Below are 25,292 nucleotides of genomic sequence, written 5' to 3' on the forward strand. Positions count from 1 at the left end.
GTATCGTATCGTTTCGTATCGCCAAACGGTATACCATACTCACAACTGAACAAAGGTTTTACTCCACACCCGCACGCCACGATGAAACCGTCACCTACGCTCGTCCCGCGACTTGTCACACCTTTCTTCCGCCATACCCCTACTTCGACTCTACTCTCCTCGCCAAGCTCCACCACTCTCACATCGTTCGCACAGCTCCAACAGCACTCACCGAGCAACTCTTCGAGCTCGAGCTCGTCGACGGTGTTGGAACATCACACAGAGCAAGGTGGATGGGGAAGATGGTGGTCTTCTAATTCTATGACTTTGTCGAGTTCCGCTTCTACTTCTACCTCGGTGAGTAACCAATTCCCTGCCTTTCCGCAGTCCATCAATCCACCCCTGGCTCACACTGCTTTGTACTTCCCCATAGCGTTCCACGCCTACACATCTCCACACTACACCCATCCAACATCCTCCTACTGTTCTGACAACCACCACGACCACGTCGGGACAACAAAATACACCGTCAACACTCGTCTCGCCTCCCCATCTCACATTACAACAACGACATCGAGATTCGACCAGGAAACGTGATGATGAGAATCATCATAATGTCCCCGCTCCCACTATAGCATGGTGTGATCATCTCAGTATGGTCTAACACCGAGCCCGCATTCACACTGTACGCTTTGGCTTTTCCCGTACATCTCCACCTTCCTTTCCCTTCGCTGCCTTATGTTTCATGTCATTCCACCCTCCCATCGATATGTTGTTTCTCTTCCAAAATGGACATCGTCTCTCCGTCTCACTCGTGTCGTATCATAACCTGTTGTTTGTTGTTATGTAGACTCATGCATGTTCATGTGACTTGTACTTTTGACAATAAATGCTTGGTATATGCTCAACCGCAACAATGAACCCTTCTAGATCTCCTGAATATCCATCCATTTCACCTTGCCTTGTGCTCTTCGTTCCGCTTCGCTTAACCAAAGATACGTCTCTTCAATTCCCCACCGATACGTCGTCGTTCAGCAGCTGCACCCTGATCTCCAGTCATGAGACTCTTGTTCTCAATCGCTCGTCGACCGAGGAAAGGCATCACTTCGGACAACTTGCCATAGGCGATGTACTGTGCAAGGGGGAACAGGTTAGCGGAATTCATCACACTCCCAGGGAAGTGGGATGCGCTTACCTTGATAGCGATGGGGACACCTTCGTAGACGAATCTAGCAGCCATCCTGTCCGTCAAGTCGTCTTTCATGCCTGCGAGACGGGACTGTCAGCTTCTTCCTAAGTGGTCATCTGCTCGAGCCACTCACCATAAAGCTGAGCGACACCGATCCGTCCCTTGGCCCCGTCTCTCAATCTGAGTCTCCCATCTGCAACCTCGTCGACTAATCCGACACTCTTCAGTCCCTCAGTGATGAGGTCGCACGAATCAGGGTTGTGAGTTCCGAAAACGACAGAAAGAGCACGTTCAGGGTGTGATGAAGTGAGTTGTCTTGCGAGTGTCGTGAGAACGGTGTTGATGGAGTTGTTGTACGCGACATCAGTGGCGGGTTTGCTACGTAACGCAAATCCACAATCAGCATCGAGCTTGCGAGGCAAAAGGGAAGAACTGCTCACTCGGGCCAAATAGGATCAGCACCTGGACGTCCTTCATCTATCCACTTCTTCCTCTCTTGAACAAAGTATGCTCCTCGAACGAGCTTGATACCGAGGGCGTAACCGTTCTTCTCAGCATGTGCGAGAGCAGCGGCAAGATGACCAGGTTGTCGGACAAGGTACGATTGATATGTACCGCTAGAGAATCACAAAATAGCCAATGTCAGTTCAGTGTCCACTGCTGCTCTTGTGACGCTAGAGCGTCCAGGGGATTGTATTGATACGCACTAGATCAAAGGTCCATGCCACTCTGCCTTTTTGTCCTTTGGCGGTCTGTTGAACTCTTGTGATAACAAAATGGTATAAGCGTCGAGAGCAGGTTGGTAGAATGTGTGTTCAGCATCGACAAACAGCTTGATCCTGTAGAGTCGCAAAGTTTATCAGCACGATTTCGTGTTTGTTTTTTCAAACGACCTGTGTGCGTAATTCGTTCCACTCACGAGTTGTCCTTTGCTGTTTGACCGATAACCTTTACTTTCTGCCACAAATCCTGCAATTGCTCCAAATCACCTTCCTTGGTCCCCTCATCGCTGTCCAAAACACCCATAGCGTCCACGGCGCCTTTCAGACTGAACAGCTCTTTCCCACTACCGAACGACGCGTCTCGAGCGACTACACGAGCGTCCGTGCTTTGAGGTGTACCAGGGTATGGGACGGTGAGTTGGGATGCAGGGGAAGAAGGCGAGTTGGAGGAAGTGAGAGGTCGGAGTCGGAGAAGGGTAGTAGAAGCTCTTTGTAAGATTGCAGGGTCGATAAGACCGGTCTGCGAGGCGGAAGCGGTTTCGCATCAGCCAAAGCCGACTACATGAAGAAAGCGTGGGATGGGATGGGATGGGGGACTCACGATTTTGAGTGCGAAACCTGTTGAACCTCTCTGTTCTTCTGACATACTCCTTTCAAACTCTCCAGCTTTGTTCAAAGCTCTCAAGACCTCTTCCAATCTCTGTTGTCTAGCCAATTCTTCACCCTTCAACCCTACCGCATCTCCCGCTTCGTCGTTCTCCTCAACCTCTGCCTCTGCACTGTAGTTCAGCATACTTCCAATCCCTCTCAATCTCATATCGACCATCGAGGTCATACATTCCTCTACCGTCTCTCCCGGGACGAACTGATCGAAGAACGTATTTCGCACAAAGTACTCGGTAATGTGTCGAACGAATGGGATAGATGTGTGTGTGAGAGTGTGAAGGATGTGAGGTGAATAATCGACAATACCAGGTGTAGAGATGAGTGTGTAGACGAGGTACGATCGAAGAAGCTGCCCAGTCGTCGCTGTGACAAGGGAGTTTTTGACCGGTGTAAGAGGTTGACCTCCTTCTACCAGCTCAGAAGGTGTAGGGGTAGTGGTGTCGGCTGAAAGTGTAGGCATGAGGAGAAGTCCAGCAGTCGCTGGAACGGCGAACAGAAGCGAGCGACCAAATCTCCTGCCGCCAGAACCAGATCCAGATCCAGATCCAGAGCTAGATCCAGCAAAAGAGGAAGAAGAAGCGATCGATCGACTCGATGAAGCAAAGGGGGATCTTGGGATTACACCACTCCTCCTCGAAGAACGAAGAGCGGCATTTCGAAGGACCGTAGTAGCCATTTTCGACACAATTGCGTCTCGCTCGGTAGGAGTTTGTCGTGCGGTGCGGTACGGTAAGGTGGCAAAAAAGTAAACAGAGATCTCAAACTATAATCAGCGGTAAGTATAGAGATGTGAAAACAATAACAAAGTTGAGATGGATGCAATGATATGTATGGTCAAAGTGGAATGAAACCTCGTATCTCATTCTCTATCCCATCAGTCATATATCACTATTGCCGTATCGCTTGACCTTAGCAACAGCAGTAGTCCAGTACCACTGGTAACCGAAAAAAAGTCAAACACCCAGTGCGAGCGAGTACAGTAGACGGCTGAGACCGATAGCAGAACATCCTCCACCGCGCTCGGCAATTCCGTTTCCCTACAAAGAGATCGGCAGTACCGCGTCACTACACGCCCGCCCCTGATGGTATTACAAAATGATATACATCTGTATTCTAATCATGCTGATGTAATTTCTAATATCTGATTACAACATTACAATACCCGAAGAACAATGGCCGAAACGACCGTCTTCCATTGGAGTTACCCGCTGGGTACTGTGCCTGAGTTTGATCTTGATCCAGTTCTACTTCTAGTATTGTTGTTCCCGGAGTTCAAAGGCGAAGAAGCGCTACGAGTACTTGTACTACTCCCTCTTCTGGACGGCGGTAATGGTAACCGTGAGGGGGGTACCCCGAGCGAAGGTTTACGTGACGGCAATGACGGTCTATTCTTATCTGGATCTGTGGTGGGAACCGTTTCATAGCTGTAATGTTCGCCTCGCAGTAAGGGTCGTTCCGAATGAGGAGGAGGGATGGGCGAAGGTGATCGTGAAAAGGGCTGAGCTTCTGGATCAGTCTGCTTGGCAGATGGTACAGCAGCAGTGGTCGATAGCTACAAACAAGAGGGGTGATCAGCTTGCGCTCTCGACATATAGCAATCCATTCGTTCGATGTGACAACGGTGGAGAACAATGGTCACACTCACCGCTGCCCAGAACGCGGACACAAGGATAATAGTCGTTCCCAAAGCCGAGAGGAAGGACGGAATCGTGTGCCACAAGACAAACTCAAGCACCAAGGCGAAGACGACTTGGAGGTAGAGGGCCAATCCCGCACGTCCAGCTTTTTCTCGCTGCAAGCCCATTGTCAAAAGCATTTGGTAGACAAACCCAAAGAACTACAGTCCGGATCCAAGCAGACAATCAGCATCACCCTCAGACGACCAAGATTCCAAAAGATTCTGAAGCCGTGGGAGACGAAAGCGTACTTACACCGATAGCAACGATGAACAAGAAGTCGCGAGTTGACTCCACCCATACTAGTGGTTTTGGGTCTACGAGCAGCCATCTGAACGGTACACCGTGGTCAGCAAGGGTAGCGTACACCGTGGATGAAATAGCCACATACAATCCACAAGTGATAGTGCACATGTACGAGAAGTATCCGATCGAATGCAATGCGTGTGCCTTGTTGCCGATTGATCTGATCGTTGTGTCTGTACATGAACCAGCCACTCTCCGTCAGCTAACGCTGCCTGATGTGCAAAACTCGATAGGGAAAGAATTCGAAACACTTACACGCCACCGATGCTCCCAACACACTCATAAACGCCCAAGCTACCGCCACGGCTCTTTCCGGTGTCTCAATCCCTTCTGTATCTCCTTCTCCTGGTAAACCGATCGATGGAAGATCCAACCTTGTTCCACCTCCTTCATCAGGTGGAATCACACCTACATCCTCCCCCATCCCACCAAACAAGAAAGGTGGTCTGGAAACCAGTACGACACCCGTCAAACAACACAGACCTGCAAGAACCTCTCTTCGGTTCATCGTCTCTTTGAGAAAGACATATCCCAAGATGGCAGTGACGGTCGGACTCAAGAATTGGATCGTGACAGAATCACTGACTGTCAATCCTCGTAAACTTTGGTAAGATGATAATAATCCGATCCAACCGAATATCCCCCTTTGGACCAATTTCATTCGGATCCCTTCTGGGCCCAAGATCGGATTAGGATCTTTTCTCACCAGCCATGACGAGACGATGCAGCACACAGAAGTGATTCCCATTCGTACGAAGATCAATGTGAATGTCGAGATATGTGTTGTCGATAGGAAATATTTCACAGTGAGAGACATGAATACCATGAATAGCTGAGAGACAGCAACTAGCGTCAAGCCGATGTTCTGTGAGATGAAGTGATATGCTGAAGGAGGGAGATTGGAAGCGAGGAACGGCATAGGCGCGAATCCGGGGAATCGAGGAGGCGCACTGATCCCCGGTATGGGCGATGGCGATGGGAAAGAGGGAGTCTGCGTCAACGAGGATGACGACGAAGATGTTGAAGATAAGGATATAGATCGTGAGGGAGGGGATGGCCGTCGTGCTGGGTTGCTACGCGCTACAGGCGAGAGCGGTACCGCCGACGGCGCAGGTGCATTCTTTGTAGCTGAGGGGGAGTCAGACATGCTGGTGATGTCATTAGTGGGTGGACGTCAAGACTTTTGATTGTGTGTGGTTGGAGATACAGTAGAGAGTGTCGGCTCGGCGCAAATGTATCTAGTGGATGTGTGAGTCCGATGATATTTGCTCGAGATGCGCTATGATGATCCTTGAAGTCTCTTTGAAGTCTACCTCGACCTCATCCGAAGTGTAGTTGGAACTCCATCATTATCGGGAATCTTGCTCGGTGACGAGAGCCGATCACATCGTAAAGGTATCACGTGACATGATCAACCGCTTAGCTTGAACATTCCGACGTTTGCATGCACTGACGATGAGCTGTCGAAGATGTGGACAAGTATACATTGGTTATACACAGTGTGAAACGATAATAGACAGCATTGCATTGATATATCTGGGACGATTTCGCCACGATGAACGACGATCCTGGTCCTTCGTCAAACTACTATCGGTCCTTCCCTTCGACTGCCGATGGACCTATTCGACCGCCATCACCTCCCACCTCTCCCATCCTTACCTCCACCGCACTTCCACCCCATCCTCTCGAGCGCGATCTCTATGGTCTGCTGAACCTGCCGAAATCAGCGTCTGACGCTGAGATTCGAGATCGATATCGATCTCTCGCGACGATCTATCATCCTGATAGACAACGGACTGAACAGACTCGTGCTGCTGCCCATGCGCAATTCACCGAGATCCAAAGAGCCTATGAGATCCTTACCGATCCTACGAAACGAACGATCTACGATCTGTTCGGCGAAGAAGGTCTCAAGACCAGTTGGGAGATTGGACCGAGGGTCAAGACGGCGGAGGAAATGCGGAGATGGTTCACTGCCCAAGCTTACGAAAAGAGATCGATGGATGCGGAAGCTTTGGTGAAACCGAAGGGAGATATCGAGATGGTTCTCGATGCTCGAGCTGTGTTTTTGTCCAAGAAATTCTTCAGACAACCAAATCAAATCAAACATGATCCGATATCAAGAGTATTGAGAACCCGACCCGGTCGAGTTGTCATGAAACATTCATTCGAGACTCCCATCTCACCGAAAACCCAATTGGTATGGGAAGGACAAGCTCTCACTCGGAACGGAAGAGGAGGAGCAAACTTGTTAGGAACGGTGAAACATCAATTCTCACCGAGATTGTGGGTCGAAGGTGGGGTCACGCTGTTACAGCCTAGAGTGGGGAGATTTAAGGGGACTTTTACGATTGATGAGGATCAATATCTCAGCTTGAATGCGATTCAACAGACTTTGGCGGCACCGCCACAGTTAGGTTTGACATATGGGAGGAGGTTGTACGCCAATACGACGGGATTCATGTGTAAGTCGGCTCAGCTCAATCCTCAATCCTCTCGGGAGGGGTGATGTGCTGATAAGAGCGATGTAAATTCAGCCTACGAATCAGGAACGTTTAACATCGGACCATGGGGGAAGAACCACCCGGCTCCAGCGACTTCGTCCCTCTCTGTCGGTCTCACGAATTCCAAACGCAACGGTACAGGTTGGACAGTCCAGACCACAGCGGGACTCGCCGCATCTCGTGTTGCCGCCGACTACGCTATTAAAGTGCCGGGTGGACTGAAGTTGAAGGTCGGCGGAGAGGTGGGACTCGGTTCGTCGATTGCGGGATTCATCAACGCCGAGGGGAAAGTGACGGAGAACGTGAGAGCGGGGTTGATACTGCAAGTGGAAGTGGGAGGTGGGATCATCATGAAAGTCAAGTGAGTGCAGAGTCAGCGTACCCTGTCCGTCGTGCAGGGGTATGTAGACGAGCGGACACTGATGTCTTGGTTTGTGACCAGGATCAACCGACTCGGGCAGAGAATATCAATTCCCATTCTCCTCGCAGAGAGATTAGATCCAACCGTCCTGCTCTTCAGCGCACTCTTACCAGCAGTCTCTTACGCGGGTCTATATCGATATTACCTCTTACCCCGAAAGAAGGAGAGGTTGAGAGAACGCGTGAAGGAGTTGAGAGAGGAGAATAAAGAGTTTATAGTGCAGAAAAAGGCAGAAGCGTTGGACGCGATAGGTCTGATGGAGAGGTCTGTGGCGCAGAAGGTTGCACAGGAGAGGGAGAAGAATGGTGAGTCGGCATCCCAAACCCAGAAGAGATTCGAGTGATGGGTCTTTACAAACAGCGAGGACAAAGGGACGAAACATCATGTAATGGTGGTGAAGATTGCTGATCCTATCTTCAATCCACTCGGACAGGCTTGATTATCATCTCGGCTCATTACGGTCTCGCAACATCTTTCACACCCAGGGGTATCAAATCCTCTGAGAAAGAAGAGGAAGAAGAAGTGATAGACGTTACAATCCCTGTTCAGGCGTTGGTACAGGACGGCAGATTGTACATCCCAGGTGGGAAGGGCAAATTCAACCTTCTAGGATTCTGGGTGAGTCAGGTCTCCTGGCGATACGAAATTCGAAGTTATAGAACACAGGCTAATGGATGGATGTTGGGTGGCGCACACAGGACCCATGTATCGGGGAGAACAAGAAGTTGAGAGTCAGATATCTGTTTAGGGGGAAATTGCATGAGGTCACGGTCGACGATGTGGTCGCTCTACGAGCTCCGGTGAAGGGTGAGTCGAGTTCAACTGCTCCTCGTTGCAATCCTACTTGACTGACAACTGTTCGGATCTCTTCTCAGCGCATGTTTTGGACTCTGCATAGGGTATATAATGCATATCATCTTTCCAGCTGTATCCAGTGTATGGGGCATCCCATCGACGAGTCAGGGGTATTGCATTTTGTCACTGCCTCCTTCACTAACAGTGCCTTCGTACATCGTTGTACTGGCTTGCACCTCATTGCTCGAGACCGATCTTGGCTTCGTTCTGCGCTGACCACTCTGCATCTTGCTCATCGTCCTTGGGCAGACCTGCGACCTTTGGCGCGATGATGCCGTTGAGTTTTCGCAGAGCCTAAAACGCAAAATGAGGGCATGAGTCAACGTCATTAAGTAATGAGCGGCAATCCCCACAACGTGTTGTCGTACAGACCACATCACCCCCTCCCCTCCCAGGCAAGGTAGGACAGGACTCAAAGGAAGGTAAGATCGTTTAGATTAAAAAAGACCCACCAAAGCCAAACTGTTCTCTGGAATACTCTCACTTTTCCTATCTTGAAACCTGACGATACCTTCTTTGGTCGAAAACACCACGAGGGTAGTCTCAAGATGATACGTTGCCCCAATCTTGAACGTGAGATCATGTTTGAAATCTACATGGATCTCATCTGCGATAACGGGACGGGACGTTCCGGTGGTTGTGGAGACGGAAGGATTGAGAGAGATTATTCGGGCTCGATGAGTTTGGGTGGATGATGTGACTGTTGGGATGTGAAGGAGCTGTCCGGCTGCACAGAGAGGCCATGTACAAAGATTTTGTTGGAGGAGAGGGAGTGGCGAACGATTGAAGTGAAAGAGAGAGAGGGAGAAAGGAAGGAAGGAAGGAAAGGGTGTTAGCCAATCACTCATAACATGCGTCTTGTCACACGCACACCCCCGCCCCACTCACCGACTTCGATCCTGTTCTTGGCATACGCAACAGGATCCTCGTAACATGCATCTTCCACAAATCCATTCTCGATCTTCTTCATCGTACCATGACCTTGGAACAGATCCAGGACAAGCGCGACATGTTCACGATGTTGGGTCGTCAATGTTGTGGATAACGAAGGGTCGGCATCGATCTGAGAGGGATCGTTATAGAATTTGGAGAGATCAGCGACTGAGGTGGTGGACATGATGATCAAGTTGGATGAGCTTCTATTGGGCGTTGTTGTTGCTTTACTTTGAGTGATGTTTCTTCGTGTAGAGATGCAATGCAAAGACAACTGATACAACATTCTGTTTAGGTTCAAGGACGATGGACGGCCTCCACTCTACGATCGATCGTTCATGACATCATCATTGATGGGAAATATGAAGAGTGCATCTCATGCTCATTGTCTGTATTGTCTTGTCTAAATCACCTAGAAATACAAATGTAATCTGCTCGTCCTCCATGCAATCATCATCTACAGACCCAAACCCCACCTTTCTTTCAATGTCCGCTTCACATCTCCCAATCCACTGAGATCAGCTCCCTGGGCGACGATTGTCGCTTTTCCTGAACCGAGTCCGTAGTTTAGTCTGGAGCTTGATGCAGCGGGTCTCAACACTCGATTAGCAGTTCTCCACAAGTCCTACACGGGCGAATGCTGTGTCAGCTCTGACTCGGACCAAGCAAACGTTCGAAACCTAGAGCTTACCTCCATCTTCAAGGCGTCAATCTTCGCACACATCTCTTCCACTGGGACCTTGTGGCCGTGAATTTGAACTTGTCGTCCGAGGTCTGCGTAGATATCGGACAGAATCAGCTCCAGGTATGGTTCACAAGATAGAAGCAAGCCGACTCACCCTCAACAGCTGTCAATCGACTCTCCAAAGCCATAACCAAAGTAGACTTCAACTGATTCTTCGCTCTGACAAACTCCCGCTGCTCAATCCCGCCGTTCATAGGTCCCGTCAACGCATGCAACTGGGCAGCCATAACATCGACTATCCTCCTAGCAAATTGAGGGTAGACCGTGGCGGCGATACCGAAGAGCCCAGAGTCGGCGTAACAGTGGTGGAAGGCTGCGCAGTAGTCTACAGCGTGGTGCTGGTTGAGGACCTTGGTGTAGAGTCGAGTGTACATTCCTTTTCCGGGACCGCCTGGAATGAAATGTCTGGTTAGTAGTGATCGCGGATAGAGGGAAGGCCTCGAACTAACCTGCTGAGAAACTGCCACCGCCTCCCAACAACGTTTGCAAGGTAGCGAGGGCGTACTAGAATGTCAAGATTAGCGTTGACCCGGTTGCCGGTGGCAAGCGCATTTTGGGCAACGTACAATATCGGGATCATGTATACCCAAGCCCTCGAAACCGATATGCAGATGCACGAACTCGTCATCCTGCTTTTCGATATATTGTTCTCCACCGGTATATTCCGCTCTAGCATTGATCAAGTTCGTATAATCTTCCGAAGCAGGAGGATTCGAGACCGTCGCAAACGATTTAGTCCCCGCTGGCTGTTGTTGTTGAGGGTAAGGATTTGACAATGACGAAGCTGTGGCGAGTCCTTGTGAAGCTGAAGCTGGGATATCGCCAAAGAACCTTTCTGCCAACATGACCAATTCCTCATGAGGCATCCCCACACCTGCAATCACCATCCGTTCAGGTCTATACCAATCCTTCATGAATCCTCTCACTTCCCTCTCTCCCAGAACGTTCAACTGAGATTCAGGACACAATAAGGGCATTCCGAGAGTATTACCTCTGAAAGCGACGGTGTGGAAAATCTCTGGTAGAATCAATTCGGGTTTAGCCCAGATTTCCCGGATCTCATAAGCCGCCGCATCTTTCTGAGCGGCCACTTCCTCAGGTAGCATGAGGGGATGTCGGATTGTCGATGAGATCAATTCGAGAGCGAGCGGGAGGGACTGAGGGAAGACGGTAGATTGGTACATGATCGTTTCGCGAGATGAGGAACAGGTGATTTGAGATCCGAGAGAATCGATCAGTGTAGTCATCTCCGCATCGGTGTGTTTGTCGGTGCTCTACGAGGGAACAAATTATATCAGTTGTCGATTTCTTGATTGCGTTAGCGAAGCTTTGACTCACCTTGAAAGCTAATCTGTCCAAAAGATGGGAGACACCGCTCGTCCGTTGACTCTCAAATCGACTTCCCGCATCGACATACACTCCCACAGCGTGGAAATGACCGGGTATAGCTTCCGTCGCCACTCTCAGTTTGTTGGGTAGAGTAGTGACCACAGAAGTGGGCGAGAGTGTCTTTAGGGAGGGATTTCAGCTACGTGTATCGGAAGAGACACGCCCTTACAAAGCTGACTCACATGAGCGGAAGACGAGGCATATCGGCTCGGAAGGAGGACCTTCGATGAAGACGAAAGGGTCGGGACTCGACTGACGAGCGATGAAGCTCGAGGTATCCGCATCATTGTGAGTGTGTTTGACGAAGCTACAATTATGGTCGATGATGAAAGGAATACGATAGATTAAGAAAGTTGTATACAATCGTCACTGACTATTGCTGTTGCCGTCGTCGTTCGCTTTGCCGAAAAGACTGAGAACACTACTGAAGCGGAAGTCGCCGCTCATTTCATATCCACGTGGTTCGGAATTTCCTCCTTTCCTTCGACGACCTCTCAGTGCTATGTGTGAATGTAGACATTGATATCGCACTCGTCTATCTAAACAAGGTGGTACACTCTTAGCAAACAACGCTGACATGCCACCCCGACTTCCGCTGCGAGCATTGACATCGCCCCTTGGCGCAGCGCGCTTCGCTTCGTCGTCTTCATCTTCTTCTTCCTCTACTCCGAAACCTCCTTCGTCACTCTTCACCCCCTCCTCATCCAGCAAAACACCCAAAGCAGGTCCATCATCGTCACCTTCCTCTCCAGCTAAGACAAAGAGCGTTCAGACAAAATCTACCGGACCACCTGTCATACCTCCTCTCCCTCGTCCATTGGGTATTCCAGTACCCCCAACGTCGAACCCGAAGAGTTGGTCGCAGCGCAAACAGGAATTGTTAGATGAAGATCGACACAAAGCAAAGAGAAAGGCTTTGTGAGTGGCTTTGTCCAAAATGACTATCGAGACTATGCTGACTCGCTGTTTTCTGTTTGTGAAGGGTGAAAGAAGCTACACAAGGTTATTTCCATGATTATAATCGAGCAAAAGGTGCAGGAGGTGGGAAATTATGGATTGCACCCAATGTTCTCATTCGGGAAGATGTGAGTTGACAGAGAGAGTGTCACCAAAACGAATCAAAGTCAATCCTGACCATTCGCCCCTCGCAGAAAGCGCTCTACTTCCCCGATATATCAGGTCGATCACTCCTTGGTCAGAACGTGCATAGTACCGATCTTTTACAAGGCAAGACAAGTCTCGTCTCCTTGATAAGCACCAGAATATCAGAGGTATGTCTATGTCTCTGTGTTTGAAGGGTTAATCGAATCGAGGTTTGGAAAGACCTCAATAACGGAGCGGACATCACTGATCGATTGCATTGTATCACTTGTAGGAACATGTTCAGTCTTTCATACAACCAGTCGTGGAGGATGTAGAAGGTCATCCAGGATTCAACTTTGTCCAAGTGAGTGGTCGCTTCCAAATAGGACAACCATCATATTCCGTCTCATCAATGTCAAAGTCACGTTGCAAAGAATACGATGACTGATACTACCGATACACTTCATAGATAAATCATCAAACAAACCAGTTGAAATCCCTCTTACTGTCGTTCCTCGTCTCCTCGTTAAAACGTACGATTCCCGAATCTCGTTGGGGAACATATTTCATCTCTGGTGGAGAATGGTCAGAGTTTGATGTGAGTGATGTTTCCTTTCTCGCTCTTGTCTTTACTTCTCGCCAGGCTCCCTCATGACCTTTGTCGATCAGCACTACCACTCTTGATGTCGCATCCTCTTTGAACTACGAGATTCTGCCTTATGTCAAGGTCTTTCCTTTGTAGTCAAGCTGACCTCCTCCGACTTGCAATCGTCTAGGTCAACCAACCCTTAGGACTCGAGAACAAACTCCTAGGTTACGTCTTCCTTGTCGATGAGAATCTGAAAGTCAGATGGGCAGGTTGTGGTCCAGCCACAGATGATGAAGCTCAAAGTCTTAGAAGGGCGACAGCCGTTCTGTTGGGAAGAATGAAGGGTGACACCGAGACGGCATCATCTGTCGAGTCCGAAGTAGATCCCTCAGCATGACCGTAAATCAGATTACCACTCATCTTGTACTCAACACCACATGTCATAATGTATTTCAAACGCTGGTGTAGACAAAGGTGCATGATGCTTGTTACGGAATGAGAAGAACACTACTTGTACGGAACAGTCTAAAGTATCAAGGAAACAAACGGTTGAAATAACAAATGCAATGTATCGTTTTGAGGCAATGAGAGGAATTACAGAAAAGGTCGCACATGATCCTCTACTCTTTATGGATTTGGATTGATTACAAATCATCTGGCTCGGGGTTATCAAAGTCAGAGTGAGTCGAATAGGCAGAATACAAAGATCCGTCTTCGGCGTTGTACTCGCTGGGAGTGTTGATCTGCTCGTCAAAGTAGTGTTTGGCCACGGACCTCGGGGCTGCAAAGCAAGGTCAGCACGATCTGATACCAGAGATCTCAGACTACGCTGTCACTCACTTCTAGGTGTCTTGGGCAATCTACAGTACTCTCCGGTCTGCATGATACTCCATGCAACGAGACCTGTCCAGCCAGTCTGATGCGAAGCTCCCAAACCTCTACCATCGTTTCCGTGGAAGAACTCGAAGAACTGAACGTAGTCCCTGAAGTTGGGGTCCCGGTTGAGCTTGGGGTTACCGCCGTTCACTGCTCGTCGGCCTGCTTCATCTCGACTGAAGATGTGGATGAGTCGATGTTGAATTTCCTCCGCACATCCAGCAAGCGACATGTACTAACGAGATTGTCAGCTCAGAGTTGGCTCCAAATGAAATGGGCAGCTCACGTCTCCACTTCCAGTTGGGCATTCTACCGTCAAGGTCTCGCCGTAATACTGGTGGAATCGTTGCAAACTATGCCGAGCCGAGGAGTAAGCGACGTCGCCTACTCATGCTTGTTATATCACTCACCTCTCGATGAGCAGGAAGTTGACAGCAAGCCAGATGGGTCCTCGCCAATTGGAGTTACCGCCGAACATTCCTGATCTCGAATCACCGGGCCAGTAGCCAACACCGAACTCTTCGCCATTGACGTTCATCGAGAATGGGTGCTCGTGGTGGTACAGCGACATACTGCGAGTCGACGTCAATTGAAGTCATTCGCGGGGCATAAAGTCAACTCACGATCTGACACCGTACTCAGACAAGAACTCTTTCTCGTCAAGCATTTTCTCAAGGATTCTGACGAGTCGCTCCTTGGATGCCAGCGCCAACAGAGTACGATCGCCTTTACCCGGGGCTGCAAAGGACAAATCATTTGTCAGCTCAGTCCAGCTATTGAGGACGAGCTAGCTTACTCTTCAAACTAGCCACGTTCCTGTCCGAAATGTCGGGCCTGTTCTCGATGAACCAGTCCATCCTCTTCTTAAATCCGGGGAATCGTTTGATAACGGAAGGCTCGAGCACAAGTGTAGCGTACAAGGGCATGAGACCGACCATTGATCGGACCGGAAGCTGTTGAGAGTGGCCGTAGCCCCACTGAATGGCATCGTAATAGAATCCGTCCTCCTCGTTCCAGAGCGAAAGGTGCTCATCGTTGCTACCGACGTACGTCATCGCATCGGAGATGAAGAGGAAGTGCTCGAAGAACTGAATTCTCATACGTTAGCAAGGCGGTTGAGATGCACCATCGTGACTCACCTTCGAAGCGATATCCTCATAGGTCGGGTTGTGCTTGGCCAACTCGAGCGCAATGCTCAGCATGTTCAAACAGAAGAAAGCCATCCAAGCAGTGCCGTCGGCTTGTCGCAGTGTTCCGCCGGTAGGAAGAGGCTCGGATCGGTTGAATGGTCCGATGTTGTCGAGACCCAAGAAACCACCCTCGAAAACGTTGTTTCCGTCTGCGTCCTTTCGGTTCACCCACCTGAGAACGGGTTAGCACACGCCTAAGTGCTTAAAGGAGTGAACCTACCAGGTGAAGTTGAGCAAGAGCTTCTGGAATACTCTCTCCAAGAAGTCCAAATCTTCTCGACCAAACATCTTTCGCTCAATCTTGAAGACTCGGAATGTGGACCTGCCAAGCCGTTAGCGTTGCTAGTCGTTGCGCTGTAGAAGGTGCCGACTTACCAGGCGTGTACGGGTGGGTTGACGTCACTGAAGTTCCACTCGTATGCAGGCAGGGCACCATCCGGCTTCATGTACCATTCTCTGGTCATGAGATCAAGTTGCTTCTTTGCGAAACTTGGGTCGACCATAGCAAGGGGGATACAATGGAAAGCGGTGTCCCAACTGCGAGATGTCAGCAAAATACAGCATGACCGCTTACACTTTCACTCACGTGGCGAACCATGGGTACTCCCATTTGTCCGGCATGGAAAGGATATCGTTGATATACATGTGTTTCCATTCCTGTGAGGCTATTAGTGTCCGAATTATGACAGGAATGGTTGATTACTCACCCTGTTTCTGACCCACTTTCGCTCAGGGGGAGGAGGGGGTTGTCCGGGATCACCATCCATCCACTCCTTCTGGATATACTGGTAGTATTGCTTCGTCCTGTAAACTCGAACGTCAGTCATATCCTTGTTTTTTTCGCATATTGAATACTCACCAAAGCATACCACTCAGAGCCTGTCTCATGATGTTCCTCAGATCGTCGCTGATGGATCCTCGCGCGATTCGTCCGTAGAACTCATCCGCATCTGTTCGCCTCTCCTCGATATTGTCATCGAACAACTCCTCGTCCAAGATAGACGGGTCCTCATCAGGGGAGTAAGGGGTCATCTTCAATCGGACGACAACACATCCTCCCTTCCCAGGAACATCCTTGAAGGAGTAATGGGCAGCAGATTTGGTACCAGTTTTCTCGGGATTAACGAAAAGCCTTGCGCCACGGTCGGAAACCGGTCGAGGAGGGGGTTCAACACTTGGAGTAGTGGGTGACAGTCCCGAGCCATCGATGTCTCCGTTTGCCTCCTGTTTGTCAGCAGTACTGTTCGTGTCGTCGATAGATCCGAGGTCTGCTGCGTCGTGGTATGGAGGGAGTTTTGGGGTCCGGACAGATGGTGATTTCATCTTGAGTCCTTCCGAGGCTGACTTCTCAGCGTCAGGCTCGGCGGGACGGTGGGAAGGAATGACGTGGTCGTGGAAGGCGTCCTTTACATAAGGTGTTCGGTTTTTGCCGCCATACAAGCGCTGGTCAAAGTGGTCAGCTGGAATTGGGGTATATCACGAATGAAACGTACCTCAAAGTTGGTCTCGTTCTCGGTGAAGAGAAGATCTGGCACAACACTTGGGCCGTCGACAAGTACGACACCGCCCTTAGCAGGTGCAGCCGGCGCAGGACTTGGAGTACAGTAGAGCCTGGTGGAGCCCATGGTCTCGTGCTGAGCATAGATGACACCCTCCGCCTCTTGTTTCATCTGAGGCATGTTCTTGGGCAGCTCTTTGGGCCACGACCATGTGTTTCGGAAGAACATTTGAGGAAGGATATGCAGATCGGCGGGGTCGGGACCTCGGTTGTATGCTGTGATTCGAATGGACATGGCATCGGCGAACTCTTCGTCTTTGGCGTACTATACAGAAGGTTCTTAGCTATATGCTCGGAGCCAGACGAGGAGTGGCTCACCTCGACGAACACGTCCCAGTATCTGTCCTCATCAAACACATCGGTGTCCATGAGTTCGAATTCAGCCACTTCTCTACTCCTGTTCCTGCTCTCCTCCTTGAGCTGTTCGTAAGGGAACTCCGCCTGAGGGTACTTGTAGAGGTACTTCATGTAGGAGTGGGTAGGGGTCGAATCGAGGTAGTAGTAGAGTTCCTTGACATCCTCACCGTGGTTACCTAAGTGAGACGTCAGACGTGTTATCTTGTCTGAAACAACGGAACAACACACCTTGGTTACCGTTCAAACCGTAGAGACGTTCCTTCAAGATTGGGTCCTTGCCGTTCCAAAGGGCCAGTGTGAAACACAATCGCTGATGGTTATCACTGTGGGGCATACGTTCTGCATCAGCGAATTCTGCGGAGATCTTCATCATCCTGCTTCACTTACGAGATACCGGCCATACCATCTTCACCCCATCGGTACGCTCTGCTCTTTGCCATCTCGAAGGGGAACGAGTTCCACGCATCTCCATTCGCCGAGTAATCCTCTCGTACGGTTCCCTATCGAAGATCCTCGTCGTCAGCTTCACTGTCTCCGCGAAACGCGAATTGGTCGAAGCTCACCCATTGCCTTTCGCTGACGTATGGACCCCACCTCTTCCAGTGGACGTCGTATCGATCCGATTGATCAAGTCTGTACTCTTCCACAGAGTGATATCTCGGTCCCATAGATTTGATCAAGCGGTCCCGGAGTGTCTACAGCATAGTCAGAACCTCGGCTTAGATGAACAGTGAGTTGAACTGACCTTGCGCTCTTGACCGGCAGTGCCAGGGGTATCGGTGTCGCTCGTAGTGGTGGTGGGGTGAGCTGACCGAGTAGGAACAAAATCAGTAAGCTGAGATTGAGAACACAAGGGTATGAGACTCACGCGACGACAACTCGGGGGCGGGAGGGGTATCATGCTGTTGCAACGAGGGTCTCTTAGGAAGGCTAACGGAGTCGGTGTGTCAGTAACTGCATTGGCCTGGAAGCAGATCTCGAGACGAGGACGCGATTAGACGTAGTAGAGACCCGGGTGACTCATTGGATATGTTATAGACGGTCCAAGCACACTCACTTCTCCTTTTCCCTCTTCTCTCCAGCTTGTCCAGGAGGAGCAGGGATGTTGATCTTCAGCTGTTCACCTCCTTGTGGGGCAATAGGCGTCGCAGTGCCTGAACCGGTTGGGGAAGGGTCGAGGTTCCCAGAGCCAGGTTGATCGACTGCAGAAACAACGATGCGAGGATCAGTATAGTTTGAGGATGACGCTATACGCGTCTTGAAGACCGGTTGTAGCTTGACCTCTACTCACGTGAAGGTGTAGAACCCGTCTGAGGTGCTCCTGGACCAAAGAGCTTGCTCTGTAGTTTCTTGGCCGAGCTCATTGTGTATCAAGTGCGGGATATAGAGGGACAAGGACAGAGGTATGAGGGAGAGGGAGAGGGGGGTGACCTCAAGCGATGAGGAAGAGAAAGAAGAAGGAGGGTATGGCGAGGTGAGGTGTGTGTAGAGTAAATGAGAAAGGAAGGATGTTGCGTTGAGAGAGTTAAGGTGAGTCCCAGGCTGGAAAAGTGATTGTAACCTTGCATTCGAATCTGAGATTCTCATCTGTATAATTTCCTTTTTTGGTAAACGTGGTGACGTCTGTGGCAAAACTGCCCCTAATTGGCCCCTCACCCTGGGCCACACGGGTTCTCCGTTCCTCCTCTCTAAGCGATGGGGGTAGTTACTGAAAATTCTCATGAAGAATGCATCTTGGTGTGTATGTGATGTGTATGGAATAGCTCTCATCAAGAGGTTGCAAACGGAGAGATGTACTCTGGTGCAAAGACAGGCAAGATGTGTGCCTGTAAGGTCCAACAATCAGCTTCGCCGCGATTCCAGGAAACCCAAAGCCACATGCACGTACCTCTGTGTTGAAAACATGCTCTGCAAAAGTGAAAAAGATATCAATGAGCTGCGATTCGGAGACTCGATGTGGCCCCACTTACTGTCAAGCGAGATGTGGTTGGAATCATCGAATAAAAGATATAAGTATTCTAGGTTCCCGGTCAGCTCACGCCTCACCGCATTGCACCCATGCCACTCACTTAACGTTTCAGAAAGCCAGAATGTCTCCATTCGATCTAACTGCCTTGGAGGCATAGCTTGGACGTCTTCGATCCCCGCATATCCCCCAGTGGGCACCCTGCAGTACTCCTGGAATGCCTCAAAGACTTGCCAGCCCCATCGTCGGTACTTCTCGTCACCGGTAGATCTGTAAGCGAGGAAGAGTGACTCGACAGTCTCCGGTCGAAGGATATTACGACCGTCAATCAAAACGCCTTGTCTGTGGTTCCCTATCTCAGTTGAAACTCGTAATCTATGGCAGGTCAAACACTTACTGGTTGGGCTTGATGTACCAGTCCACCATCTCGGGTTTGTCGTTGCTCCATTGCACCCACATAGCGATCTCAGGCGCAAGTCCTCTACCAGGTTCAGAGGTCAGCTCTGACCGTATTGGACAGCTGTCCTCGGACTCACGTGGCGGTGTCGTGAGTTTTCATACATGACTCCACGATGCCCTTTCCAACGATAAAGTCCTCCATGTCCTTTTCTTCGAGCTTAGTCCAGTCGACTTCTCGCTTTCCTCCCTCGGTCACTCCAAGGATGAAAGAACCACCCAAGAAGCAGACCAAGTGGTCCTGCTTGGGCACAACTTGCCAAGTCTGACTCTGGTCTTTCGGGTGTCTAGCGGGGTGTAATTCTTGAGTGAAGATCAAACCACTGGTTTTGCTCTGTCCGATCAAGTGCTTCTTGATACCACCCATCGCTTCGTCGTACATCTGTGATCTTGAGGTCAGCCTGTGCCAAAGACATGTTGACTTTGTAGCTTACATCTCGGTAGACGGGTTCTTGACGATCCTGTTGCGAACGTTAGCGAATTCAGTGACAACCATCGTTCAGCTTACGGTCTGCAACCATTGTCTGAAAGTCACCCACGTGGTCAGCGACATCTCACATCGTGCAACATCCAACTTACTTAAGTAGGTACTCGTAGTAAGAGTCACCCCTCGACCCCAATCTGATCTCGGAAATCACAAACTGACCATTCATCGGTCTGCGAACCGTCAGTCTAAGACATAGAAGTCAAAAGAATGACAGCGAGACGTACGAGATGAAGATAGGTGCAATACCATCATGGATCGCCTGACTTCTTATGATTTCCGTAACTTTCTCCGCCTTCCTCCAGTAGACATAGTCACCTGTCAGATGACTGAGGTATTTCAACTCCAATTGCAAACTCGCAGCTTCTGCCAGACTGGCGACGCCCTGATTGCCTTTATCGGGGATACCTTCGCGAGTGGCGAGATTGATACCTGACCAGGGGATACCTGATGGCGAGGAGAAGGCACCAAGGAGACGTTCTCCGAGATCTGTAGCGAAGTCGAGGAAGAGCCCGGCGTCGGCTTGGATAGCAGGTGAGGGATGGACAGAGGTGAGGTAATGGGCTGAGAGTAAACCTCCGAGCAGACGAATCGTCGTCTATACGGATGGTTGGGTGGATATAAATCAGCTCGACAACATAGCGAACGTGGCATACAAACTCACTTCGAAGGTATTGAACTCAGAATCCCGGTCGAAATCAAGGTTATCACGGCACCAATCCCTTGCCCTCTCATATTCGGGTATCAAGTCCATGATGAGCAGCGAGTCGAGCGAGTCGACGATAGTGTATCCGACACCACCGGCGGAAGTAAGGTTGGAGCCAGATTGCGATAGAGGTTGGAACTGTTTGTACGGTCAGTTATGCAGGTAACGTAGCAATCCGGAAAATACCAAGGACTCACTTCATCTGATCCCCAAGCATGTTTCTCTGTCATCAAAGATGGGCGTCAGTCCCACTTTCAACATATATGTCATCAGCTCTCGAGCTTACCATACGCATGCCAGCTCCACTGTAGACAGAATACTTAGTTAGCCTATCAAACCCTCTTTGCAATACCGTAGACTAAAGACGCACCTCAAACGCTTCTTTCACCGCTTCTCGCTTCTCCACATCAGCGGAAAGTTTGAGTCCACCAGCATTAGAAGGCAGCTCTGATGGTTTCAGAGTACCAAACCTGCTGCTTCCCGGCAGTCTAATCTGTGGTGCGATTGGCGCTTCGGGTGATTTGTCCAGTATGGGTGTAAGGGTCTACACGAACTGGTGTTAATATTGCATTTGCGTTAGTAAGCACACTCGGAGACTGACCTTGTAGCCAAACCATCCTACTGCTACCAGACCCAGAAGGGAGAGTAGTAACCTCAACGCGCTGAGCGTCTTGATCTGTTCTACCTTTTTGTCGAGCTATAACGCATATCAGCTTGCGGTACATGAACGAATCAACTCAATGGCGAAGCTTACTTGTTTCCTATCAAGAGGTTTTTCCAGCGAGGCTCCGCCAGCTTTCGCCTTGGGAGCTCTTGATCTTATCTCCGCCATATTTCTTGCGAGTCCTGGGGCAGGTGCCGATGAGAGACGAGCGAAAGGAGAAGAGGTTTTATACGAAAGATGCGATGCAAGGGCGCAGTGAATGACCGCAAGACTAAGTCATGGACATCTTCCACGTGGTAGATATTTCCGACGGATCGCGAACGCGTCGCGCTTCAATACAATACAGAATCTCATCAACATCAACAGTATCCATTTGGTATACACTGTCCATCGCTCCTCTCCACAACAGTAATCATAACACAGCATGTCACTGTCTCGTCCATCGAATGCCTTTGATGCGCTAGCGCCAACCGAGTCGTTCTTTGACAGGGAGAAGGAAAGACTCGTGGAGGAGATATCAACGGTGAGTCTTCCGGTCCACAACGGTATCGCTTAGCTTGCTAGACCATCACAATCCGGTATACGATCTTCTCACATAGTCATGCGGGAAGCTAACGAATCTTGCGCTGTCCTATTAGAATTTCGAAGAGCTCATGACGCATACGAACGTGTTGAATCGAAAGTTGGAAGAAGTTTTTGGTGTGGGCAAGGAGTTTACGACCGTCGCGGCGTTATGGGGTGTAAGTGTCACTTATCTCCTTCGTATCGCTTGCAGCGAGTCCGCACTCGAGCCCATAAGCTACTAGATCGACTGATTATTCTTTCACTCCGCGCTACTTCGCTGTCTAACATCATACAATCACTGACAACGTCCACTCTCGCAGAAATTTGATTCCCTGATACGAGAACAACAAGTGAGCATTCTCCCGCTCGTCAACTGCCTGTCGTCCTAGCTAGTCCTGTATGTGAATAGCTCAGCAGACTGATACCATTTCTGCCTTAGACCGAGTTGGCTGCTTCAGCAGATGTCGGAGTTCCCGGAACAGGTGGCGCAAACTTCGCAGCGAGCGTGAACCAAAATCAACCTCGATGAAACGACCAGAGAGACGCGTCTTGGTTGGAAGTCTGTTGTATAGTATAGGCTGGTCTCACGACAATCGATGTACAGTATGATCGTAACATGATTCAAGCCGACTCGATACGGTATCGTGAACATCGTGACATAACTCTGACTACAACAATTCCGATTGACCCACCCGAGAGTCTATTCCTAACTCTTCGTGAAATACTACTTACACACCCGGCGGAGATGAATGTCCAGAAATGGGGAACAAAAAAAATGATCGTGATACTCGTAAAAAATTTGTGTGATAAGTTACAGATGAGCAGCTACGCGTAGTTGCCAGAATGACGTACTTCCTGGTTAACAGGCATTGTCCCGAATGTAGTCCCATGTTGCGGTGATATGTTGAGATAGCTCTCTTCCAACATGAGATGGGAAGTATTTTGGTCACCATCGAGAGATGTGGACATTGTTTGCCCATAAGGAGTGTACGGTGCGATGAAAATGCTCGCTTGAGGTTGCGAAAATGGCATGTTTGGATCGTAAGAATGACTTCTGGCGATGTTGTAGACCAGTTCCTGGTGCTGGTGATGAGGGTTGTAGGGTGCTTGTATGGCCTCGTACGACGAAGCGACAGATAGATAGGTCGGATGTACGAAGTGGTCGTTGTAATCCAGTCCATCGCCGTCTAGATGAGTGGAAGGAGTGATAGGTGTGGATGTACTTGGTAAAGGAACGAAGTACGATTTGTAGGAACTACCTCGTCGAAGGAAGTGATGTGATGACTCTTTGGGAGGATGCAACGAATCGTTGACGGTATTGAACCCGAATGGCGATCCGAGGCCAAGTCCGAGTCCCTGATCAGGGATAAGTTCCTGGTGGCCGCCGACAAGATGAGGGTGGGGAACGAAATCTGAGCCTTCTGGTAAGAGTGCAAAGACAGGCATATTGGCAGCTGCATTGTCCGGTCTCGGAAGCTGCTGAGGAGCAGATGTCGGTGTCCAGCCATAAACCGGAGATGGTGCAGTGGCAGGGTCAGATGTGTATTCTTCTGGAGGTGGAGGTGCTTGAATCAAACTCTTTCCGAAACCTGGGTTGAGTTGTTCTGGCACGTCAATCCCGAGCGAGTTGTACGAAAAAAAAGCCGAGTTCGATGCTTGAGAGGTCGAGTCGGAGGAGCAGTTCGAGCTCACTGCAAGGGGAGATGAATGTCGACGAGGAAAAGTCGAAGCGGAAAGTGATCGATTGAGGAGCTGGTCCTTCATTTTGATACTCTTGGCCGTTTTCTTGGGCTCTACAGAAGGTCGAAGCTTATCTGCGCCCTTCTTCTTCTTCGATGCGGTCTTCTTGAAAGTATAAGAAGGGAACTCTTTCCAAAATTGGGCAGAGTAGGATTTATGTAGTTCCTCCCAATATGTGAATTCCTCCTACGTGCAGAATTCATCAGCTCCTGGCGTCAATTTTCCCTTCTGAAACACTCACAGATTCCAAGCCCTCGATGACAGCTCTCTCCCCTGCCATCCACGTTGACACTTCGCCTGTAGTGAAATCAGGAAACATCGCCGTGACGGCATGCCGTCTGAACTGCTGAAAGCAGAAGAAAACTGGCCCATCATCCGTTAGTGGATCGTCCACAAAGGTGTTGTCGTTGACAACTCACTATTCATGGGACGTTTGGGCACACCTTGACCCCGAGGATTGGTTGGACAATCGATATCCAGCTTGGTGATCGTCATCAGTCTTTTCACGATGTCTTCTATCGTCATAGGCGGTCTACAACCCTTTGCGCAAAACAGATCGAGCCTCTTGCATATAGGTGGTAAAGCTGGCAACGGTCCCGGGACCGACTTCTTCGCCTTTCGAGCCAACTCTCGAGCTGTCGGGAAGTACTCGAACACCTTCTTGGCCCATGGTGTATTTCTTGGATCGCCATGAATTAGAGCACCGGCAGGAGGGAGGGGAAGTGGCGGATCTGGTATTTGTTTCGAAAGACTTCGTCGAGGGGCGATCTGTGTTGCGGAGATACTGCTTCTACCAGGTGTAGTTAGACTCGGAGGGGGTGTTTGCAAGGGTTGATGACTCTGAGTGAAGGGGAAGGAGGAGATCGACTGAGGACTCCTCTTCTGTCTTGTTGAGGAAGCCCGACTGAAATTGGAGGAGTATCTACCTTGATCAATGATCATGAATTGTTGCGATTCCGGAGTCGGAGGGTGATATGCGCGTCGGTTTGGAGTACCGGTATAGGAGGATGGCGATATCACACTGGAAGAGTAGGCCGGTAGAGTGGTGAATAGCGGTGGGGGAGTGGATGTGGTCGATCTGCTATTCGGTGTAGGGTAGTCCGGCAGGGTGCGTGGCTGGTGATGTTGACCCATGCTCACATCGCTGCCTGACGGACGACTTGTCATCGTCGACCAAGTATCGGTAAGTGGAGGTGGGGGTGGTCCCTTCATTGTGATTGTGCTGATCGTATGAATAGTGTAGTGCCACAAAGAAAGGTAAAGTCGTATTGACTGAACGATAGATAGGCTTTGGCGGCGAACTAATCGACGATTTCTGTCTCCGAGGCAGCAGAGACAGCCGAGTTGGACGAAATACAGAAGGTTCACACACACACAATTAGATTGGTGAGCAACGAGCTATAGAATTGATGGTTCTGTTGTTGAGTTTTAAGTTGTTTCGTTCCATTCTAGGAGGTTGCAAGGTGAAGGATCAGCTGTAAGATATAGACGGAGACCATCGACGTTTGAACCCGCTTATCGATACCGAGTAAGCGTTGTTACAGGGGTAGTTAGGGTAGAGCGCAATCCGACAATCAAAGATCCAGATTCAAAACGTAAAGGCGGGCCTCCTTCCAAACTCACAGTGGAGTAAGCCTCCCTGTTGTACTTACCTACAGCAGTGCATGTGCGCGA

The 25,292-nt window shown here is 49.9% G+C and overlaps 11 protein-coding genes across 11 annotated transcripts; 4 read left to right on the top strand and 7 right to left on the bottom strand.

Moving 5' to 3' along the window:
• Positions 1-81: 81 nt before the first annotated feature.
• CI109_103395 (uncharacterized protein) lies at positions 82-643 on the top strand (the record flags this gene model as incomplete). The annotated part of the gene is made up of 2 exons (XM_032005623.1): positions 82-336; positions 413-643. The coding sequence occupies 2 exons, from the start codon at positions 82-84 to the stop codon at positions 641-643; spliced, it is 486 nt and encodes a 161-aa protein (XP_031860112.1).
• A 321-nt stretch (positions 644-964) lies between these two features.
• On the bottom strand, positions 965-3,232 carry CI109_103396 (uncharacterized protein; the record flags this gene model as incomplete). Its single annotated transcript, XM_032005624.1, has 7 exons — positions 965-1,111; positions 1,175-1,245; positions 1,302-1,546; positions 1,609-1,785; positions 1,876-2,007; positions 2,088-2,410; positions 2,492-3,232. 7 exons carry the CDS (start codon positions 3,230-3,232, stop codon positions 965-967), a joined length of 1,836 nt encoding a protein of 611 aa, XP_031860113.1.
• A 525-nt stretch (positions 3,233-3,757) lies between these two features.
• Positions 3,758-5,685, bottom strand: CI109_103397 (uncharacterized protein; the record flags this gene model as incomplete). Its single annotated transcript, XM_032005625.1, has 5 exons — positions 3,758-4,108; positions 4,202-4,393; positions 4,488-4,563; positions 4,624-4,711; positions 4,794-5,685. The coding sequence occupies 5 exons, from the start codon at positions 5,683-5,685 to the stop codon at positions 3,758-3,760; spliced, it is 1,599 nt and encodes a 532-aa protein (XP_031860114.1).
• A 408-nt stretch (positions 5,686-6,093) lies between these two features.
• Positions 6,094-8,361, top strand: CI109_103398 (uncharacterized protein; the record flags this gene model as incomplete). The annotated part of the gene is made up of 6 exons (XM_032005626.1): positions 6,094-7,003; positions 7,076-7,403; positions 7,485-7,768; positions 7,897-8,081; positions 8,162-8,270; positions 8,339-8,361. The coding sequence occupies 6 exons, from the start codon at positions 6,094-6,096 to the stop codon at positions 8,359-8,361; spliced, it is 1,839 nt and encodes a 612-aa protein (XP_031860115.1).
• A 134-nt stretch (positions 8,362-8,495) lies between these two features.
• On the bottom strand, positions 8,496-9,537 carry CI109_103399 (uncharacterized protein; the record flags this gene model as incomplete). Its single annotated transcript, XM_032005627.2, has 3 exons — positions 8,496-8,612; positions 8,771-9,045; positions 9,207-9,537. The coding sequence occupies 3 exons, from the start codon at positions 9,535-9,537 to the stop codon at positions 8,496-8,498; spliced, it is 723 nt and encodes a 240-aa protein (XP_031860116.2).
• A 171-nt stretch (positions 9,538-9,708) lies between these two features.
• On the bottom strand, positions 9,709-11,672 carry CI109_103400 (uncharacterized protein; the record flags this gene model as incomplete). Its single annotated transcript, XM_032005628.1, has 7 exons — positions 9,709-9,876; positions 9,943-10,025; positions 10,091-10,387; positions 10,446-10,500; positions 10,563-11,270; positions 11,335-11,505; positions 11,568-11,672. 7 exons carry the CDS (start codon positions 11,670-11,672, stop codon positions 9,709-9,711), a joined length of 1,587 nt encoding a protein of 528 aa, XP_031860117.1.
• Positions 11,673-11,962: 290 nt separating this feature from the next.
• CI109_103401 (uncharacterized protein) lies at positions 11,963-13,454 on the top strand (the record flags this gene model as incomplete). The annotated part of the gene is made up of 6 exons (XM_032005629.1): positions 11,963-12,303; positions 12,368-12,470; positions 12,537-12,656; positions 12,761-12,832; positions 12,938-13,066; positions 13,245-13,454. 6 exons carry the CDS (start codon positions 11,963-11,965, stop codon positions 13,452-13,454), a joined length of 975 nt encoding a protein of 324 aa, XP_031860118.1.
• Positions 13,455-13,701: 247 nt separating this feature from the next.
• CI109_103402 (uncharacterized protein) lies at positions 13,702-18,402 on the bottom strand (the record flags this gene model as incomplete). Its single annotated transcript, XM_032005630.1, has 21 exons — positions 13,702-13,838; positions 13,898-14,168; positions 14,220-14,286; positions 14,344-14,505; positions 14,557-14,671; positions 14,730-15,021; positions 15,073-15,295; positions 15,344-15,445; positions 15,499-15,660; positions 15,710-15,780; positions 15,831-15,927; positions 15,983-16,566; positions 16,617-16,946; positions 17,000-17,214; positions 17,267-17,361; positions 17,426-17,538; positions 17,602-17,733; positions 17,784-17,845; positions 17,907-17,968; positions 18,096-18,240; positions 18,330-18,402. 21 exons carry the CDS (start codon positions 18,400-18,402, stop codon positions 13,702-13,704), a joined length of 3,510 nt encoding a protein of 1,169 aa, XP_031860119.1.
• A 405-nt stretch (positions 18,403-18,807) lies between these two features.
• On the bottom strand, positions 18,808-21,482 carry CI109_103403 (uncharacterized protein; the record flags this gene model as incomplete). The annotated part of the gene is made up of 16 exons (XM_032005631.1): positions 18,808-18,864; positions 18,927-18,946; positions 19,009-19,056; positions 19,108-19,346; positions 19,402-19,485; positions 19,541-19,842; positions 19,895-19,921; positions 19,969-19,984; positions 20,040-20,117; positions 20,172-20,542; positions 20,609-20,788; positions 20,848-20,873; positions 20,937-20,955; positions 21,021-21,194; positions 21,252-21,347; positions 21,405-21,482. The coding sequence occupies 16 exons, from the start codon at positions 21,480-21,482 to the stop codon at positions 18,808-18,810; spliced, it is 1,815 nt and encodes a 604-aa protein (XP_031860120.1).
• A 256-nt stretch (positions 21,483-21,738) lies between these two features.
• Positions 21,739-22,407, top strand: CI109_103404 (uncharacterized protein; the record flags this gene model as incomplete). Its single annotated transcript, XM_032005632.1, has 4 exons — positions 21,739-21,837; positions 21,953-22,054; positions 22,199-22,228; positions 22,318-22,407. 4 exons carry the CDS (start codon positions 21,739-21,741, stop codon positions 22,405-22,407), a joined length of 321 nt encoding a protein of 106 aa, XP_031860121.1.
• A 296-nt stretch (positions 22,408-22,703) lies between these two features.
• CI109_103405 (uncharacterized protein) lies at positions 22,704-24,830 on the bottom strand (the record flags this gene model as incomplete). The annotated part of the gene is made up of 3 exons (XM_032005633.1): positions 22,704-23,804; positions 23,860-23,981; positions 24,038-24,830. The coding sequence occupies 3 exons, from the start codon at positions 24,828-24,830 to the stop codon at positions 22,704-22,706; spliced, it is 2,016 nt and encodes a 671-aa protein (XP_031860122.1).
• Positions 24,831-25,292: the final 462 nt, after the last annotated feature.

Source organism: Kwoniella shandongensis, chromosome 6, assembly GCF_008629635.2.
Source record: "Kwoniella shandongensis chromosome 6, complete sequence".
NCBI classification, from domain to species: Eukaryota; Fungi; Basidiomycota; class Tremellomycetes; order Tremellales; family Cryptococcaceae; genus Kwoniella; species Kwoniella shandongensis.